At 33.7% G+C, this 21552-nt stretch overlaps 1 protein-coding gene across 1 annotated transcript; it reads left to right on the forward strand.

Annotated features, from left to right (window-relative positions):
* Positions 1-3882: 3882 nt before the first annotated feature.
* Positions 3883-5801, forward strand: LOC114260660 (uncharacterized). The gene is made up of 2 exons (XM_028200808.2): positions 3883-3892; positions 5137-5801. Exons 1-2 carry the CDS (start codon positions 3883-3885, stop codon positions 5799-5801), a joined length of 675 nt encoding a protein of 224 aa, XP_028056609.2.
* The last annotated feature ends 15751 nt before the right edge of the window (positions 5802-21552 follow it).

Genomic DNA, 21552 nt, shown 5'->3' on the forward strand with positions numbered 1-21552 from the left:
CGCCACCCCCATAGCCGCAAACCCCCTTCTCTCTCTCTCTCTCTCTCTCTCTCTCTCTCTCATGATCTCGATGGCCTGCAACCATCTCGATCTTTTCTCCTCTTTTCTTTGTCGCTGGTGTACAGAAGGGAGTTCGTCTATCATCCTCGTCGCCGTTCGTTGATTTTCCTCTCAATTTCAACCTAGATCTAAAATGTAGAAAGATGGGTTTATGAAGAGCAGCAAACTTTCAAAATCTCTATGAAAGATTTGGGATCCAAAATCAAAGAGGAGGAGAAGAAAAAAAAATTGACTGTTTGGTCTTTGCTTTTGTTTGTATTGATTTAATTTTCAGTCAATTTTGATTTATCATTTGGGATGTTCAAAGTGTTAAATATGTATATATATATATATATATATCATCTCAAGTTTTTTAACCTCCAACTTTTGTTTGAATGGTTCTTAATATTGGTGTTCTTCTGGGTGTTTGAATGGTTGTTAATATTAGTGAACTTGATTGATTTTCTACACGAAATAAGATCACATATATTGGTGTCCTGCTGGGTGTTCCTCTACCGGTGTTTCTTTCCTCTTTCCCTCTTTCTCTTCTCTGGTTCTATGTTTCTTTGCCCAAAACAACATTGTTTTGGGGCACTGCAAGAACCACTGTAGGGAAGTATGACAGAGGATTCGAGCTCTATATATGATCCTCTCATCATGGGATTAGTAATGAGGTAGAGGAGATGAAATTAGAAAATGAAACCTTGAGATTAGCTTGGAAATTAATATTTTTTCCTCTCTTATTGTCCAAAAAAATAATATATAAAAATAATAAATTAAAAAGTTATCTTATAAGTCACTTCTCAAAACAAACTATAGTACCAAAAAAATTTATATATTTATGAAATATAATTTGTAATATTAAAATATTATTTTAATATTTATAAAATATATTTCTAATATTATAATATATTAAAAATACCAAGAGTATTAATGGAATTTCATATAATTAATCTCATTATAAAATGACAAAACAAATATGAATTGTTACTAGTCCAGTGGTCATCAAACAAATATAATTTTTCTCAGTTCCCTTAATAATAATTTCCACACTAAGAATCTTTTCACTAACAATCTCACCCAACCTATATTTGTTCACTTATTTTATTTGTCAGTAATATGTAATGAAATAAGAGTAATTTAAACAATTTAATCATGAGTTAATTACATTTTACCCCTTTGTAATTTAGTTCAACAACACATTACCCCCTCTAGGTTTAAAAATCTACACATAACCTCCTTGGGTTTTGAGGTGTATTGCAAATTTCAACTCTATTAATTATTTTGACCAAAAAAAAAAAAAAAATCAATTTTACCCTTATTTTTTTCTTCAAATTTCTTATGAATGCCATTTTACTACCATAACTTTCTATCTTAAATTGGGCTACCCAACGGCTCTCCCAATGGCACTACATATTTTCCACACAACCACTACAAGGCACCATCTTCTCCACACACAGTTCGGATCCTCTCCTTGAAGCTCTTTACAACGCTCCCTACAGGGGATGGCTGAGATGGGGCCACGTCGCCCACTTAGAAAAGGGTGGATTAGATTTGCTGAAATAATAATAAAAATAAATTCCAAGACTTGTTTTCTTTTCCCAAGACCCATCTAGCCTTTCCTCTTCTTCACCACTATCTTCTCTCTCTTCTCTTTTCTTCAACTTTCCTCAGTCTTTAATGGTTGCCCCACACTTACCCTCCTCTAATAAAGCACTCTCCACTGCTTTTGTAAACAAAGAAACTAGAAAAACAAAAACAAAAAACAAATGTGTAGATCAAGTATCATCTACGTCAGAAATAAACAAACAAAACCCAATTATTTTGAAAGAAAAAAGGGCTTATAGAGAAAGAAAAAAGGGGTGGGGTTTGATTTATTAATTGGGTTTGTTCTCTTTTGTTCTACTATCTCTGTCTTCTTCTTTTAAAGTTCAATTTCTTTCTTTCTTTGCTCACTTTTAAACTCATCGTCTTCTTCCTCTGTTCCCCTCATTTAATATTCTTCTCATTTTGTTCTTTTTTTTAAAAAAAAAAGAAATTAAATTTCGACAATTAGATATCCTCTTTCCCATCAGAAATAGCTTTCTAGCGTCTTCGATTTCTCAATATTGTTTCTGATTTGCACAAGAGAGAGAGAGAGAGAGAGAGAGAGAGAGAGTACTTTGAAAATCAAGTTTTGCAAGTATTTTTGTTTCTTAGACCATCTCCAACGCTGAACCAAACCCAGCATCAGATTTAAATTTTGATGAAAAACCCACTTTTTCACGCTCCAACAGTTGCACCAAAGTCATACAAAAATGAGAATTCAGCAAACAAGACATCAAACTGAGATCAAGACACAGATTTTACCAAATCACTGTTACTGACCGTTGAAAATGCTACATCGGTCGACCAACCGGTTGCCCGGCCGGTTGACCAACCGGTCAACCAGTAAAAGATTCAAACAGTTCAGAAACAATAGTTCAAACCGTTTAAAAAAAAAAAAAAAAAATTTTTTTGCCTAACCGGTCAACCGGCCGGTTGACCGGCCGGTCGACCACCCCGGTTGTCCCGAAAAAAGTTCAGAAAGTTCAAAAAAAGTTCAGACAATTCGCAAAAAAAAAAAAAAAAAAAAAAATTTTTTTGGCCTAACCGGTCAACCGGCCGGTCAACCGGCCGGTCGACCACCCGGTTGTCCCGGGATAGATTTGGTGAAGGTGAACCGTTGGAGCCTGAAGTATCAAATTCAGGAAATGGCCATTTTTGAACTCAGAATTGGTGAAATTTTTGATTCACGGTTGGAGATGCTCTTAGAAAGCAATCATGGTTTCATGTTCTAGAGATAGATTTGAAAATCACTTCCTATGGGTGTCTTTATTTCGATTTTAGGAGAGAGAGTATCAATCTTGAAACCAAAACACAAAAAAGAAGATAGTTGTGAAGAAGAGGAAAGGTTGGATGAGTCTGGTAAAGGAAAACAAGTTTTGGAATATATTTTAAATTCAACAGATCTCAACCGTCCATCTCTAAGTGAGTGACGTGGCTCCATCTCAGCCGTCCCCCGTAGGGAGCATCGTAAAGAGCTCAAGGAGAGGATCTGGACTCCTAAACACAATCCTTTCCGCGCAAGGCATCCACTTCATGGCTACCCAAAACAACCATTACTACCTTTCCGCACATACTCTTCAATAGCGAAGATGGTAAATTTGCTTCACAAGGCAATGCAAATTTTTGAAGAAGTTTATTCACCTAAAATAATTTTTGAGAAAGACAAGAAGCACATTGCTATGTTACATATGTAAGACTGAATTAAATATTTAGGCCTCGTTTGGGAACATGCTATTTCAGTAACTTTTTGACTAAAATATGACGTAAAAAAAAATTAGTATGTTTGAGGTAACTTTTTGACTTTTTACGAAAATATGTGCAAAAAGTAGAGAGAAAATGAAATCTTTGACTTTTTTGTATAAGTTATAGGCTTTTTGACTTTTTTAGTAACTTTTTGACTTTTTGGCTAAAATGTTAACTTGCCAAACGAGGCCTTAGTTGACCCACATGATATGGTAATATGAATTAGAGATTTGGCAAGATTATGATTCCATATTTTTGTTGCAATTAATTAGTAAATAAAGAAGAGTGTTTTCCAAGTCTCCTATTTTGATGGGAAGTGGAATCATTGTTGAATAAGGAGACTGGTCCTTTCTCTACCTATAAAAAGACATTCAGACTACCCATCAATTGAATCTGTATTCACATTATTCTAAAGAGTATTAAGTGAGAGAAACTATTTTCCCATAAACCTGAAGGTTAGGGTTTGTTTTCATTCATCTACTGAATCTCTCAAATTTTATTTTTTCCGCAATGATGGATTCAGGTATGTAAAGTTATTTACATGAAAATCATGATAGTTCTAGATTTTGGGTTATGATGGTTATCATGCATAACACTATAAACTTATTTACATGTGGTGTCAGAGCCTGGTTAAAAAATTATTATGATTTTCTATTCTATTGAACATAATTGATTTTGTGTTTGGACCACGGGTTATTTTTATTACTTTTGATTCAATTCTCTTGGTGGAGTATGATTCAGTTATTATATGACCAATTGGCTTGATTATTATCTTCTAGAACCTTATTTATTTATAAAGAGGAATACTGAGAATTTTGATATACTGAATCTGGAAAAATTTATCACTTAATTTTTTTCTCGTCATCTGTTTTGATATTAAACTGTGTGCATGATCAGTCATTTTATTACTGATACTTATGCCATTTTTTTTTTAATAATGAATTTCTCAGTTTATAATATAATCAATTGATTTAGATTTGTAATAATAAATAAAGCCAATAAATCAGGCCATAGATGTTGAACTTTATTTAGCTATTATTAACATGATGTTGTATATATTATTTTAATGTGTAGAAAGCATATGAAGCATATTATTATACTACATATGAAGCATATTATTATACTAATCAATTCACGTGATCTAAGTAGACAATATCAGAATCAATTATGTGGCTATATGAGAATTAATTTCTTTTTTAATTTGCCTAACGTTGATATTGTTATTTACCGTTCTTATATTTTGTTGCATATTCCTGTAATTAATAATTGTGAATGAAATATTGTTGATTTCATGTATGTACAAAGTCATTATTTTGATTTAAAATTTATATTATGATACGATTGATAGTTACCAAAGTAACATAATCGGAATGACACATGAATATTAAATCAAATAATTGAGTTTTACTACTCTAACCCAAGTATTAAACTATAATGATTTTGTAAATCGCAATTTTTAAGTATGAGGATATTAGGTGGCCCAAAGGTGCACCACTTCTAAATAATTATTGAATTGGAATGGGATAGATGATTGGTATTCACAGTTGAGATTGGAACAAATACCTAAAGGTAATGGACCTACTTAATTGTGAATATTTTATCAACTAGTCCTATTGGTGAAAGGGAATCACCATAATTCTTAATAGTGTGCCATTAGATTATCCCAAAGGTAGATCACGGTAATACTATTTATTATTGATTAAACGTGTGTTTGACTTATTAAAACTCTTAGTACTAATATAGTGAGCATGAATTTTTAATTTGCAGTGCTAGTTCCCGTTTCTCTACATTCGCTTGCTTCGTCTGTTCCGTTTCTTAATGGAATGAACTTCTCAGATTGGAAAGAACAAGTTCAATTCCATCTTGGTGTTCTAGACCTTGACTTAGCACTTTTATCTGAGAAACCGACTGCTATTACTGATAGAAGCAATGCTGAAGAAAAGGCTTTGCATGAAGCATGGAAGAAATCAAACATACTAAGCCTTATGTTTATGCGAATGACTATAGCAAACAATATCAAGTCAACTCTTCCAAAAACTGATGATGCTAAAGAATATCTTGACAATGTGAAAAAACGTTTCCGAACTGCTGATAAGTCTCTTGCAGGGACACTGATGGCTAAGCTTACCGCCATGAAATTTGATGGTACACGTGGGATACATGAGCATGTCCTTGAAATGACCAATTTGGCTGCTCAATTAAAGAATTTAGGGATGCATGTAGATGATTACTTTCTTGTACAGTTTGTTCTAAATTCTCTGCCTCTTCAGTATGGGCCATTTCAAATTGGTTATAACACTATGAAGGATAAGTGGAATGTAAATGAATTGGCCAGTATGCTTATGCAAGAAGAGGCAAGACTTAAGCAGTTGGGACAACATTCTATTCATGTCATAAATCAAGGTGCCGAAAAGAGAGAGAGGAAGCCTTAAAAAGGCATAATGCGTGGACCACCTAAGGCAAGCGAGTCTGCTCAAAATTCTCAGGCTCATAAGAAGGAAAAGGACAATAACAAGTGTCACTTCTGTAAGAAAACTGCACACTTTCAGAAAGATTGTCCTAAACGTAGGGCATGGTTCGAAAACAAAGGTAATAATTTAATTTATTTATGTTTCGAATCATACCTAACTGAAGTTCCTTCTAATACTTGGTGGCTTGATTCTGGGGCTACTACTCATGTTTCCAATAGGATGCAGGGATTCCTTTTAATGCAGAACATAAACCCAAGTGAGAACTTCATATTCATGGGAAATCGAGTCAAAGCACCAATTGAAGTTGTTGGGACTTGTCGTTTATTTCTAGCTAGTGGTCATTATTTAGATTTACCACAAACCTTTTATGTTCCTTCTATTTCCAGAAATATAGTTTCATTGTCTAAACTTGATCTTGATGATTACTCTTTTAAATTTGGCAATAATAGTTTCAGTCTTTTTAAGTATACCTCTTTGGTTGGTTCTGGTGTACTTTGTGATGGTTTATATAAATTAAAGCTTGACGATCGATTTGCTGAAATCCTCATTACCCTGCCTTATAATGTTGGTACTAAACGCAGTCTAATAAATGAAAGTTCCTCTAACTTGTGGCACAAAAGGCTGGGACATATTTCCAGAGAAAGGTTAAAAAGATTAGTAAAGAATAAGATTCTTCCGAATCTAGATTTTACTGATCTCGGTGTGTGTGTGGATTGTATTAAGGGAAAACAAACCAAACACACCAAGAAAGGTGCCACAAGAAGTTCAGGGCTTCTTGAAATTGTTCGTATAGATATTTGTGGGCCTTTTGACATTCCATCTTTTGGTGGAGAAAGCTATTTTATCACCTTCATAGATGACTTTTCACGTTATGGTTATATCTATTTATTGCATGAAAAATCTCAAGCAGCGGATACCCTTCAGGTATACATTACCGAGGTTGAAAGACAATTGGAAAAAAAGGTGAAAGTTGTCAGATCAGATAGAGGTGGTGAATATTATGGAAAGTATGATGAATCAGGGCAATGCCCAGGCCCATTTGCTAAACTCCTTGAATTTGTCAGATCAGATAGAACAACCACAAGAAGTAGCATTAAGAAGGTCTCATAGAGAAAGGAGATCTGCTATTTCAAATGATTATGTGGTTTATCTACATGAATTTGATTTTGATATAGTGATAAGTAAAGATCCAGTTTCTTTTTCACAAGCCATGGAAAGCGTTAATTCTACTAAGTGGATTGCTGTCATGAATGATGAGTTAAAATCAATGGACCATAATAAAGTTTGGGAACTCGTTGAATTGCCCAAAGGATACAAGAAAGTTGGTTATAAATGGGTCTTTAAGACCAAACTTGACTCCAAGGGCAATATAGAATGATATAAAGCCAGACTTGTGGCCAAAGGTTTCACTCAAAAAGATGGCATTGATTATAAAGAGACCTTCTCTCCTGTATCTAAGAAGGACTCGCTGAGAATTATCATGGCATTAGTAGCTCATTTTGATTTAGCGTTGCATCAAATGGATGTGAAAACTGCTTTTCTAAATGGGAGTTTAGAGGAAGAAGTCTATATGAATCAACCTAAAGGTTTCTCCATTAAAGAGAAAGAACACTTGGCTTGCAAACTTAAGAAGTCAATATATGGACTTAAACAAGCTTCTAGACAATGGTACCTTAAGTTTAATGATACTATTACTTCCTTTGGATTTAAGGAAAACACTGTTGATCGATGCATATAACTAAAGGTTAGTGGTAGTAAGTTTATATTTTTGATTTTATATGTTGACGATATTTTGCTTGCTAGCAATGATATTGGTTTATTGCTTGAGGCCAAGAAATTTCTCTCTAAGAACTTTGAAATGAAGGATATAGGTGAGGCAACCTATGTGATAGGAATTGAAATATTCCGAGATAGATCACGTAGATTGTTAGGGTTGTCTCAAAAAGCATACATTGAAAGAGTTTTAGAGAGATTTGATATGTAGAAGTGTTCACCTAATGATACCCCTATTCAAAAAGGGGATAAATTTAGTCTTATGCAATGCCCACAGAATGAATTAGAACGTAAACAAATGGAAAGGATTCTTTATGCATCCGCAGTAGGAAGCTTAATGTATGCACAGACTTGTACTAGACCAGATATTAGTTTTGCAATTGGTATGTTGGGAAGATACCAAAGTAATCCTGGTAAAGAAGGTGATGACGCATTTACAGGGAACAAAAGATTACATGCTCACATTTAGGAGGTCTGACAATCTAGAGGTGATTGGCTACTCTGATTCAGATTTTGCCGGATGTGTTGATAGTAGAAAATCCACTTTTAGATATATGTTCATGTTAGCTAGAGGAGAAATATCATGGAAAAGTGCAAAACAGACTATCATAGCTTCATCCACTATGGAAGTTGAATTTGTGGCATGCTTTGAGGTCACAGTTCATGGATTGTGGTTGCGGAACTTTATCTCATGACTTAGGGTTGTCTACTCTATTGCTAAGCTGCTGAGAATTCATTGTGATAACTCCGCAGCTGTGTTTTTCTCTAAAAACGACAAGTATTCTAAAGGTGCTAAACACATGGAATTGAAATACCTTGTTGTTAAGGAAGAAGTTTAGAAACAAAGTGCGTCAATAGAACACATAAGCACACATCTTATGGTTGCAAATCCATTGACAAAGGGGTTGCCACCAAAGACATTTAAAGAACATGCCAATAGAATGGGTCTTGAACGTAACCCGTAATAGCATTTATTTTATGTAATGGATTGCTTTATGATTAATTATTTTAGTTATTTGACATTTTGATATCATTAAAGTGTTTCTGATATATTTCTTGTTATGAAATGAGGACGTACATATATAAGAATGAATAAATGATAACATGAATACTCTTCATAAAAAGACATTATCGTTGGGCCTCTTTATACTCTTCACTTAAAGTGTCATGTTAAACTAGTTGTTAGTGTTGTAGTACATGGAAGGGACTATATCGCACTATTGGTGTAGAACCGCCACGACTCACATTAATGAACTATTTAATTGTAGTATTATGATGATGACCAAATTAATTTTGAATATGGTTTATTGCGCGTCTAATGTTAACCTTGTTAAATCTTGATGTAAGTTATCATATGGGCCAAGTGGAAGAATGTAAGACTAAATTAAATATTTAGTTGACCCACATGATATGGTAATATGAATTAGAGATTTGGAAGGATTATGATTCCATATTTTTGCTACAATTAATTGATAAATAAAGAAGAGTGTTTTCTAAGTCTCCTATTTTGATGGGAAAGTGGAATCATTGTTGAATAAGGAACTGGTCCTCTCTCTATCTATAAAAGGGCATTCAGACTACCCATCAATTGAATCTGAATTCACATTATTCTAAAAAGTATTAAGAGAGAGAAACTATTTTCCCATAAACCTGAAGGTTAGAGTTTGTTTTCATTCATCTACTGAATCTTTGAAGTTTTATTTTTTCCGTAATAATGGATTCAGGTATGTAAAGTAATTTACATGAAAATCATGATAGTTCTAGATTTTGGGTTATGATGGTTATCATGCATAACACTATAAACCTACCTACAACATATATGCAAGCCTTGATCAATGGCAGATAAGGACACATTGCTCTTTTTGTTTCTTTATTGTATCAAATAATCATCAGTACTGTTGTAGGTCAATGGTAGACAAATTCTCATTTTGCAACCCTTATCAATGGTAGACAAATCACTACAACAAAAAGAGTCTTTGGAGACAAAAACCAATGACGAAAATAAATTTTGTCACCAAAGACTTACCTTTTAGTGAAGAAAATAATATTTCGTCTCCAAATGTACCATCTTTAGAGAGAAAAATAAAATTGCGTCACCAATGTACATACATAATAAAAAATTAGGTGACAAAATTATTTTTTGTCATTATTTTTATTTTTGTCATCACCAAAATTTTTTCCCGCCATTAAAAAATTTAGGGGGAATTATGCCACCAATTTAGTAACAAAAAATTTCGATTCCATTAAAAATATTATTAGTGAGGATAAATATTTTGTCACCAAATATTTCAATATACAAAATTACATAGTTTTTTTTTTTTTTTTGAGAGAAAATCTATTCCTCACCAAATTCATTCTCTTACCCAAATATAGCACTCATTCACAAATCTTAGGGCTACAAACAGAAGGGTTTTCTTTCAGTTCTCCTCTCTTTCTCTCTTTCAGACTCTCTCTATCCAGCAGTCGCAGTGGTGAACGATGGAGGACACAAATCTGGTGAGTAATTCCTCAGACTCTCTCTTTCTCTCTCTCTACTGCTTCTCTATTTGTTTCTATCAATTTTGTTTCTCTCTACTACTATTCTCTTTCTCTTCCACTTCTCTTCCTCTTCTGCTGCAGTGGCGAAGATAGATCTCTCAAAATGTTGAATTTTTTTTGTTATGTATGAAACTAGAAATAAACCTAGAAAAAGATATATATATATATATATATATAGAGAGAGAGAGAGAGAGAGAGAGGATGGGGGTTATGGATTTGGTGGAAATGGTTTGAGTTTCAGATGGGGTTTTGGAATTTGATAATCTACTTGCTATATTTTCAATTAACTAATTGATAATGTTGTTAATTGTTGTGGTAAAACTATAATGGCCGATATATATACTTTGGTCAAATCATGTTCTAATATTGGAAAAACAGAGCAATTACATTGAAAGTAGCTAGCTGCCAATTTTAACTAAGAAAAACAGAGCAGTATATATTCTTTTTGCTTTCTGGATTCTTTGAAAACATGGAGATCATCTGTTTTGAATGGACCAATTATATCCATTCTCTCCTACTTTGTTTTGAATGGACCAAATCATATATTGGAGTTGGTATGTCAACATGGAAATCACCTAGAAGGCCTTGAGAACACCAACTTAATATATTAAGAAGCTCTAAATACAAAACTTCTTCAACCTGCAAAGAAGTTGAACTGGAATAAAGGAGTTCCAATGAGGGAGTCATGTTTTGTATTCTTTGCTGTCAATCAAAAAGATAAGTTTCAATGGATATATTGTTTGTTTATATAAGGTACAGAAGTGAATTGAATTGGGTTTTCTATTTGTCACTAGGATAAAAACCATAAGTTCCATGAATTTATATATATTTATTTGTTAAGCAAATTTGAAAATTAATTGAATTCTGTTTTGGATTCTTTGTTGGGGACATATGTATTATATGTATATATATATATATATATATATATATGTAAATCATTTGAATTGGGTTTTGTTTATTTGCTAAAAATAAAAATAAGAAAGTTCAAGTATGCAATGAATTTTGAATTTTTTTTTTCTTTTCATTTGTTTTCTTAACAACTTAATGCTTTCTTATTTATTGGTTTCTGTTCAACTTTGAATGTACATGTCGGTAGTGAACGATGAGAGGGTGAGATGGAATTGTGTAGGGATCTAGCGTTTTGGTGGTGAACAAAGAATACTTTATAATTGATTCAAATAATGGAATTTTCTATTTAAATCAATCTATTACACTTTAAATAGGACCTAATATTTAAACCTGTGCTATTTCAATCAATTATAGAGTGTGTTTTTGTTCTCCTACTAGCTCGAATTAATCATCCGTCGAATGGGTGTAGCAAAATGTTGCTATGCCTAGTCAAATTGACCATTGTTAGAGAACCTAAAATATGATTTTGTCAATATGTTATAAAACTAATATAATGATGGGTCAAGTGGTTAGTGATCAATAGGAGAGTTGGTGTTTAATTTTGATTCATCTAATATTTTTGTTTTTGTTTTGTTTTGTCTTGTTTTGTTTGTTTGTTTGTTTGTTTTTTTTTTTTTTTTTTTTTTTTTTGTGTGTATGTGTTGGGGGGGGCACTACAAGAAAAAACACTTTTGGCGACTAAAAAAAAAGTCTTCTTTTAGTCGCCAAATGTAGAATTTTCACTTTTCCCGACTAAATATTTTAGTCGCCGTTGTGGTCGCCAATACATGGTCGGCAATACCTTTGGCGACTAAAGATTAGTTAGTCGGCAATATACAGGTCTTCAGCGACTAAAGTTTTAGTCGCCAATAGTCGATTCCATTTGTGAAATTAGACATTTAGCGACTAAAGTTTTAGTCGCCAATAGTGTTTTTTTTTTTTATTATTTATACAATTGGCGACTAAAGTTTTCGTCGGCAATTGTCACTCTTTTTTGGCGACCATAGTATTTTGTCGCCAAAAGCATTTTTCAAAAAAAAAAAAAAAAAACCCACTGTGCCTTAGCAGCTCCCAGGCTTCAAACCTGCAACCTCCAAGCTCCAAACCTTAACAACACACGCCACCCCACTATGCCACTCAACCATCACATGAATAGAATTGCAACTTATATTATTTATATATTACTTTCACCAGTATTAATACAACAAAATATATATAAATATAATTATATATATTCAAATATAATTTATGTAAAAAATAAATTATTTATTAAAAAAAATTTATCTCACTTTTGGCGACTAAATCCATTATTTAGTCGCCAATTCTACAATTTTAGGCTACTAATTAATTTTGCAGTCGCTAAAAAAAAATGTTGCGCTTAAAAACACACCTTTTGGCGACTAAACCTGTTTTTAGTCGCCAAAAACGACCCCTTTTGGCTACTAAACTGAATTTTAGTCGCCAATACTCAGTTTTTAGCTACTAATTTTTTTTTGTAGCCAAAAAACTTCACTTTCAGCGACTAATCTCGTTTTAGTCGCCAAAACACCTACCATCGGCGACCAATCTGCTTTTTAGTCGCCAAAACTAGCACCTTTGGCTACTAAATTGTTTTAGTCGGCAAAAACCATCACTTTTGGCGACGAAAATTGTGTTAGTCGCTGAAACCCATATAATAGGCGACCAAACTGATTTTTAGTCGCCAATACATATACATTTGGCTACTAAATGGTTTTAGTCGCCAAAAGGCTTCATTTTCGGCGACTAAAATGGATTTAGTCGCCATTTGTGCAACTTTCAGCGACGAAATTCATTTTTTTAGTCGCCATTGGTGCTTTTTGTTGTAGTGGGGGGTTGTTTTGCTGAAATATTGGTATTTATCATGTGTACATATTAGTTTGTATGGACACTATGTCCAATCTCTACAATTGAAACAAATTGCACTCTTTGTTGATTTCTTTTAAACAAATATATATATATATATATATATATATATATATATATATATATATATATATATTAAAGATGTGTAGACATGTGGTGATTTTTATTGATTTTTAATGATCTATTTTGTTAAAGATATGTTAAAATTATTAATGACCATTTTTGTTAGTTTTTATTCCTTATTTGCATATAACCTTAGAACTTGTATAAGAATCTTTGTTAAAGATTTGTACATATATTTGGTGAAGCTCTTATTGAATTTTTTCAATTTAAATAGTTCATAAATACACAAGTCTATATTGTACTATATTGTTCCTAATATTTCATTTGTGATCAGACATGAATAAAAGTTGGATTGCCCTAGGTAGAATGGTTGATAGAAGGATGACTAAACTACATAATGATGGGGTCAAGTTATTTCTTCAATTTGTAATGGGTTTTTTTTTACTAGAATGATAATATTTTGTGCCCGTGTATAAAGTATGTGGATGTTTGTAGACAAAATCTTCAAAATGTGGAAATTCATTTGCTCCAATACGGGATTATGCAAACTTGCACTATATGGCACCTGTCACGACCCAAACTTGGTACCCAAAGGTTTAGCGTCACAACAAGATAAAAAAATAAAATAAAATAATTCTAAAATTTCTGTAGTAGTAGCACAATGGATAAATTAAATAAATTAAAATAAAATAATTGGGTACCAAAGGTTTATAAAAAAAAACCCAAAAAAAAGAGAAGTCATTTGGGATTTTATTTTATTACAAGAGTATAATCAAAATACATATAGTTCAAAATAAATAAATAAATAAATAAAACAAAACAAAACAAAACAAAAAAATAGTGTGATCTATCTCTCATCTTGATCTTGTTAAATCTCGTCACCTGAAAGGGGTAACAGCTATAAGCACATAACAGAGTGAGAAATATTATACTGCGAGTATAGGGGTACAAAAATAGCCATGGATAGTTATTTAAGCTAAAACATTAACATCATTTAAGTTGCATAAAGAAATTATTTAAGTGGCAGAAACTGAAATACAGAAATTACGTAAATAACTATAACCACTGTACAGAATAGAACAGAACAGGGGTCACTAGAGTGACAATCAGGACAAGGGTCAATGGATCCATGACAAACATAGGACCACAAAGTGGCCAAACAGGGGCCAATGGTTATTTAAGTACCCCAAGGCATGGGACTTCCGTGGTTGTGCTTATAGAAAATAATTGTTTACAAGATCATTGTCAAATACTTTCTAAAATTTAAACAAATATATCCATGGGTTTCAATTTAAGCAAATAGGAGTTAGAAAATAATCCACTTAATTGAAACATTAATATCACTACAAAACATAAATTATATAAAATAAATTGTGGTAACTCAAAACATTCGTAAAATATATTATGATGACTCAAGACATATAAAAAATATATTATAATAACTCAAGGTATAATATAACTCACCTTAATATTAGCTCCTATTATTTATTCTATTCGTGCTTCTTACTTTTATTTACTGTCTTACTTATTTTCTCTCCCGTTTTTCTTTGCCAAGGCATTTACTCCTTATATACCGACCTACAGAAGCTGATTCGCCACCCTATGAAGCTATTCATCCCCTATAGGCTCCATTACTTGGCCTTTTTAGCCTCCCACGTGGCTTGCCTTAACCAAAGCTATCCCATGCCTAATGACAACTTAACTTCTTGTGCAACCAACATATCTAAACTTTAGTCTATTCCTACCTTAGCCCACATAATTCGTTAATTTTATGGTTAGGTTTAGTTTGGTCCAGGAAAATATTTTAATCACCTTACTATACCATGCTTGCAATATTTTTGCGAGTATAATTATAAAATCATATATTTTATTTTATTTAACTTTCTATTTATTTATTTATTTACTTTTTTTAAAAAAAATTAATTAAACAATTAGGGTGCCACAGCACCAGCACAGGGAATCTCGTGTTTCAAACGAGGCTTATCATGATGATGAGATGCAACTTGATGGTAATGAAATTTTAGGTGCTATTGATGCCTTAGTGGAAGATCAAATAAGAGGGGAATAGACTGATACAACCCAAGGGGAGGAAGTGGGAACTTTTGATAAGTTGTTGACTGATGCCAAGCGTGTGGTGTTCCCAAATTGTACAAATTATACTTTGTTGAAGTTTGTGATCGAGGTGCTTAATATGAAGGTAAAAAATCATTAGAGCAATAAGTCAATTGACATGATGCTAGAGTTTTTAACTAAACTTTTACTGAAAGAAAATATGGTTCCAAAGTCAACTTATGAAGCTAAGAAAATACTACATGACTTGGGCTTGTCATATAAGCTCATTCATGCTTGCATAAATGATTGTGTATTATTTTGGAAGAAGAATGCAACACTAGATAAATGTCCGACTTGTAAGACATCTAGATACAAGATCAATTGTAGAAGGGGTAAGAAGATCCCCATAAAGTATTGTGATACTTTCCTTTGACAGCAAGGTTGAAAAGATTGTACATGTCAAGGAAGAGGGTTGAGGACATGAGATGGTACAAAGACAAACGAATGGACAACGAGATATTGAGGCATCCCACTAACAGTGATCAGTGGAAGGAATTCGATGCACAACATCCCGAGTTTTCCTTGGAGCCTCGAAATGTGAGGATAGGGTTGGTCGTTGATGGGTTTAACCCTTTTTGAAATATGAACAACTCTTACAGTTTGTGGCCCGTCATACTCATCCCATACAACTTGCCATCTTGGTTGGTTATGAAGGATCCATTTTGTTTGATGTCATTACTTATTCCTAGAGAATCGTAACTAGGGATTGATATTGACGTCTACATGCGACCATTGGTGGATGAGTTAAATTAGTTATGGACAAATGGTGCACTAACTTACGATGCCTCCACCAATGAGACTTTTCGGAACTATGTTAAAAGATCTCCACAAACGGAAGAGATCTTTGGAGTTGTCGGCGGAAAAGATACAAGAGTTGTTTGACAACGTGACATGTGTCATTTATGGAAAGCATCCAAGTAACAAAAAAAAGGCCCTGTCAATCACCTAATTGGACAAAGGGAAGTATCTTGTATGAGCTACCCTATTGGAAGAAGCGAAAACTTCAACACAACATTGATGTCATGCATGTGCAGAAAAATTTTAGTGAAAATATTTTCGGAACTGTGTTAGGCATTGATAGAAAGAACAAGGACACAAGCAAGGCACGGTTAGACTTGGAAGATATGGGTATAAGGAAAGCGCTATGGGTATAAGGAAAGATATGACTATTCATTTCTTGATTTATAAAAGTTTGAACATATTATTTTGGATGATTAGATATGGCCACCTTGAATCAGATAAGCATCTCTGTCTTTCCCTTTTTAATGAATTAATTAGTAATCGTTTTCATGTTTACAAGTTGTACTGGTTCATTTATCTTTTTATGTGTTGTCTCTTTTCTTTTAATTGTTTTATAATGAGCTATGTGTGTGTTCAAGGTGTTACTATAATCATCTTTCTTACTTAAGAATTCACAGTCCTGGGAGGTTAACCTTGTAGATATAAGAGGGACTCCCAAATACTTAATAGGGAAATGCCCTTCAGGAATTGGTAAGATAGTTTTTAAATTAACATTTGTAGTCTCAGACTTTTGAAGGTTAGGCTTCCACCTTGCTGGTTGTAGCCCATGCTGATTGCTGTGTTCTTTCACATCTGCTGTGATTCTTTTTTGCAACAGTTGTGTGGTTAGCTGTTGAATGCAAACTATGTTTGCTTTTTGTGGGCCCTGTTTTTAAGCTGCACATACTAGTTTTTTAGTTTGTATTTCTTTAATGTCTAATTTGTATTAGCTTTCTTTTGGTTGGTGGACAGTGTTGTTTAGTTGTTAGGCTCTGGTGTTTTTTTTATTTATTATTATTTATTATTTATTTTCCAACATCAGTTTGATCTACAAGGCAATCGGAGTGATGTAGCAAAGGCTTTAGACACATAGTTTGGTCGACGATTGAGTGGCTTCACCTGTAAGTTGCACAAACAATACAAGTAACTTAAGGATGCAAGAGGGGAGGAGTACGCAAGAAGCCACCCACCTGCAAGTGTTACTCTTAATCAGTGAACATCTCTAATTGACAAGTGGAATAGTAAAAAATTTAAGGTAAAATATTTTATGTTAATTGTCAAAAATTAAGTTTCTTCTTACTAATGTTAAGTTTTTTTGTTTTTATTGGTGTTTCAATTGTGTAGGAACAATCACTAACTAATGTAAATAATAGGATGCAAATGAAAACAAAACATCAATGTGGATCAAAATCAATTCCGGTAAGGGTATACAAGTGCGTTCTACTAATTTATTTTATTAGATTAGTAGGCTTTGTTATTTAAATATTTGAAATAACATTCAAAAACAAAATGAATTAGATAATTGCAAATAGAAAAGTGCCCGATTTGGTAGAATTTTACAAGTCCATCCACTATAATTTAGACACGCATGAATGGATTTTTTCAGAGAGCCAAGTTAATTATGTATGCACAAGGCAATGCATATTAATTTGATAAAATTATTTATTTTCTTGTGTATGGTAGAATAACTAATAATTGTTTGATTTATTTCAAATTAATTGTACAACATGATATAGACGCAAGCAGAACACCTCTTGCAGACTAGTGTAATCCCCTTGACCCCAGGGGAGTTGTCGGTCAAGGTGCTTAAGCCAAGGTCCAGTTATGTCAAAGGACTCAGCATGAGGCCTTCTTATTCTATGAATACAACTGTTGTACCTGCTAAAAATAGCAACTATGTTCAACGCCTTAAGATGCAAATAGCATAGCACAATAAACAAATTGCAAGGTTTCAAAAGTTAGAGAAGAAACAAAGCAAGGTGATACAAAGTATCATAGAGTGTTTGAGGCAGAAAGGTATCACGGGAAATTTTGAGAGTGGGGAAAGTTCAGATTCTTGGTTAGTATATTATGTTTCTATGCTTATTTAGTAGAAAATTTCTACTTCAACTAGGGTAGAATAAAAAACTATTTTGAAATTTAGGCGCGAAAGGTCCTAGAAAAATAATGAAATATACATGTAAAGGCCCGAGAAACATCACAAACACCTTGAGATAAAGCATACAATGTGCAAACTTACGAAACAAGCACGTGGCTCCCGATTTGAAAACTACTTTGAAATTTGCACTATTCCAACACTTAGGCATGAAACTAAGTCAAAAAATGTACTTTTCCAACACTTAGGCTTGAAAATAGGCCATTGGGGGCTAAAATCGTGAAACAACCATGAGAAGAAATAGGGAACACCTCAAACACCTCGGAAGGGACCATTGTAAGTTTTGAAAACTTACAAAACTAGCATGGGACTCCTGGTTTGAAAACTAAGTCAAAAAATGCACTTTTCCAACATTTAGGCTTACAAATATGCCATCGGGGGCCAAAATCATGTAACAGTTACAAGAAGGCCCAGGAAAGCCCCAAACACTTTGGGAGGAACTAATGTAAGTTGTGAAAATTGGCTTGAAAAATGCACATTTCCAACATTTAGGCTTCAAAATAGGCCATTACGGGGCAAAATTGTGAAACAGCCACGAGAAGGCTTGAGGAACACCTCGAACACCTCGGGAGGGACCAATGCAAGACGTGAAAACTTATGGATCTAGCACAGGACTCCCAGTTTGAAAACTAAGTCTAAAAATGCACTTTTCCAACACTTACGCTTGAAAGTAGGCCATCAAGGGCCAAAATCGTGAAAGAGCCTCGAGAAAGCCCGAGGAACACCTCAAGAGGGACCAATTAAGAACAAATACCCGTTAGATAGAATAGACCACCTTTTTTATCAACTCAATGGTTCTCGTTGTTTCCTAGAGCGAAGATGTGAGGTTCCTAGTAGTTTCACTATAGCTCTACAAAACTTCTATGACTTTGAGTTTACCACTCGAGCTGTGGAAAAATTGCTTGAGTGGTCTGTTTGGGACAACAAAGTTAAAATATGATCTAAACACATTGTTGGCTCACTTTTTCATATTCTTTGTCTCTCTATTAGCCTTTATTGAAAACCCTAACTTTAAAACACTAGATTTCATCCATTTATAGCAAGAATCAATCTTTGTGCCTTCAACAAAGTTGTTACTCTCGCCGAAAGATACATTTTGAACAGATTAGATCGTGTTATTTAGGAAGTTCATTGCTTGGATCTTCATCTTTCACTCACAACCTTTGAGGTAAGAATATCTTTACCCTTGTATATTTGTAATTTCGTTTAAGTGTGTGTGAATCTTACGGTGTGGGGGATTATTGAGATGGGTGCTATATATATATATGTATGTATGTAAATGTTTATGTATATATATGTGGATTTTGTTGTTTGAAATTGGTGAAGGGTTGAGTATCTATCTATGAAAGATAGTGTGAAATGACTCAAATCAAGGAAAATTAACACATAAAAGGAAAAGCCCTAAATCTTATTGTGTAACCCTAAGGATTGTTCATGGATTTCGACTTAAAAGGAAAAGGAAATTGATGAGTAGAATTGGAGGGTTCTTCCAATTCCTCGCAATATGTTTAAGGTGTTGTTTTTGGAATGTGGTTTTGTTGTACTTTATGGCCTAATTGAGTGGAAAGAATTGAGGTGCCTACTTGCCTAGTCATGTGAGGACGACAAATGTGTGAATGCACTAAGGTGTCCACTTGCTCGATCGTGTGAGGATGACAAATGTGAAAGGATTGAGATGTCCACTGGCCATCCATGTGAGGACGAAAAAAAATATGGAATTGAATGTAGAGTCGTGTGTTGTATGATAAAATTGAAGAGATTGAATTCATGAGGATTGGTATTGATCATGCATATCTTAAATCAAATATTTATATACTTGGCTAAATATATTCTCTACTGGGCAATCGCTCATTCTTATCTAATAGCTTTTCAGGACTCGATGAGCCACAACCTCGCCAATGAATAAGAGGATAACTATCCCTTTTAGACTTTAATTCTTTTTGTGAACTTTGAAGTTGTAATTTAATTGTTGAACTTGTATATCCTTATTTTTGGGAATTGGACCTTGTTATATTAAATGGTCACATTGTAATGAGTAAACCCAATGATCAATGGTTTTGCTTTCTGTACCTTAGTGAACTACGAATTGTAAGATGTAATTTTGTAAGTTGAAATCTATAGTTCAATAAGAAAGAGAAATATTGGAATTGTTTTTGAAGTGTTACAAGTTGGTATCAGAGCTAGTAAGGTTTGAATACCTGGAGCTCGGAAGAAGTGGCTTTCATCACACTAGGTTGTCATGTCAGGACGAAGGGTTGGTTATCTTACTTGACTATGTGTTTGTGTGATTAGGTGGATATGGGGTCAATTCTCTAGGATATGACTTGTGCCGATTACATTCATTGAAGTCCCTTTGGAAAGGCATCTGATCAATGATTTTTCCATTGGAAAATCTTTAAGTATTGTGGAATGAGTTGATATCTTGGGAGAGGGATCTGTATGTGTTCTACTTGTTTATGTGCTTATGTGTTTAGAATGAGATTAAGACTTAAGGGGGAAATGATGTGAGAAGTGATGAGCTAGTATGTGAATTTTCAGTTAATCTTGCACCATATCTACTCTTATATAGGATGTCTAGACGTGGTAGGGGTTGTGGCTGTCACGACCCGAACCTACCCCTAAAGGTCTAGTCCGTGACTAGCCAATAATCCTAGAATACATTCGGCCCCACAGACAAATTTGATAAATAATAATAATAATAATAATAATAATAATAATAATAATAATAATAATAATAATAATAATAATAATAATAATAATAAAGGGGCACTGCAGAAGAAATATTGAAATATAACATGTCCATCGAGCAGTGTATACATGAAAATCATGCAAATTTAAAACTTCAACTCCTTTATAGATATAGATACAAAAAATACATCATAGCATCTAACACTTATACAAATTGTCCATCAATTTCAAGTTCCAAAACAAACTAACATGGTTCACAAGGCTAACACACTTGGCTCTACATGAGACCAAAAATTGCCCCACCATGGAGGCACTTCCAAAATAGCTGACAAAAGGGTAGACTCCCACGGTTGCCTTATGCTTGACGCTCCATTTTCTCACCTACAAATATATAGGGAAAAATGGTGAGCTAAAGCCCAGTGAGTAATACAAGTGTAAAAAGGTTAAATGAATGATGTCTATCATGGTACAAATCATATCACCTGAGCTCAAAGCACTTCATATCCATATATATATATATAATCGAAGTTCATAATTCACAATCATATGTAGTACATCCATTAGTGCGCAAAGGGACCACTTGGGTCAAATGAAGGGACCACATAGGTCAACGAAGGGACCACTTGGGTCAATATCAGATATCTCTGTGCACATATAATGAAGGGCCATGATATTTTTACACCCGAGTAAGGGCCACATAGCAAAGGGAGGGCCATATAGCAAAGGGCCATGGTATTGGTACCCCCAAGCAAGGGCTTCACTAAGGATGCCACAATTATATTTCAAATGATACAATCATTCATTTGTACTCATTTCAAAATAATGATCTTG

The sequence above is a fragment of the Camellia sinensis genome, chromosome 12 (genome assembly GCF_055761805.1).
Source record: "Camellia sinensis isolate YWXY chromosome 12, ASM5576180v1, whole genome shotgun sequence".
Taxonomy (NCBI): Eukaryota; Viridiplantae; Streptophyta; class Magnoliopsida; order Ericales; family Theaceae; genus Camellia; species Camellia sinensis.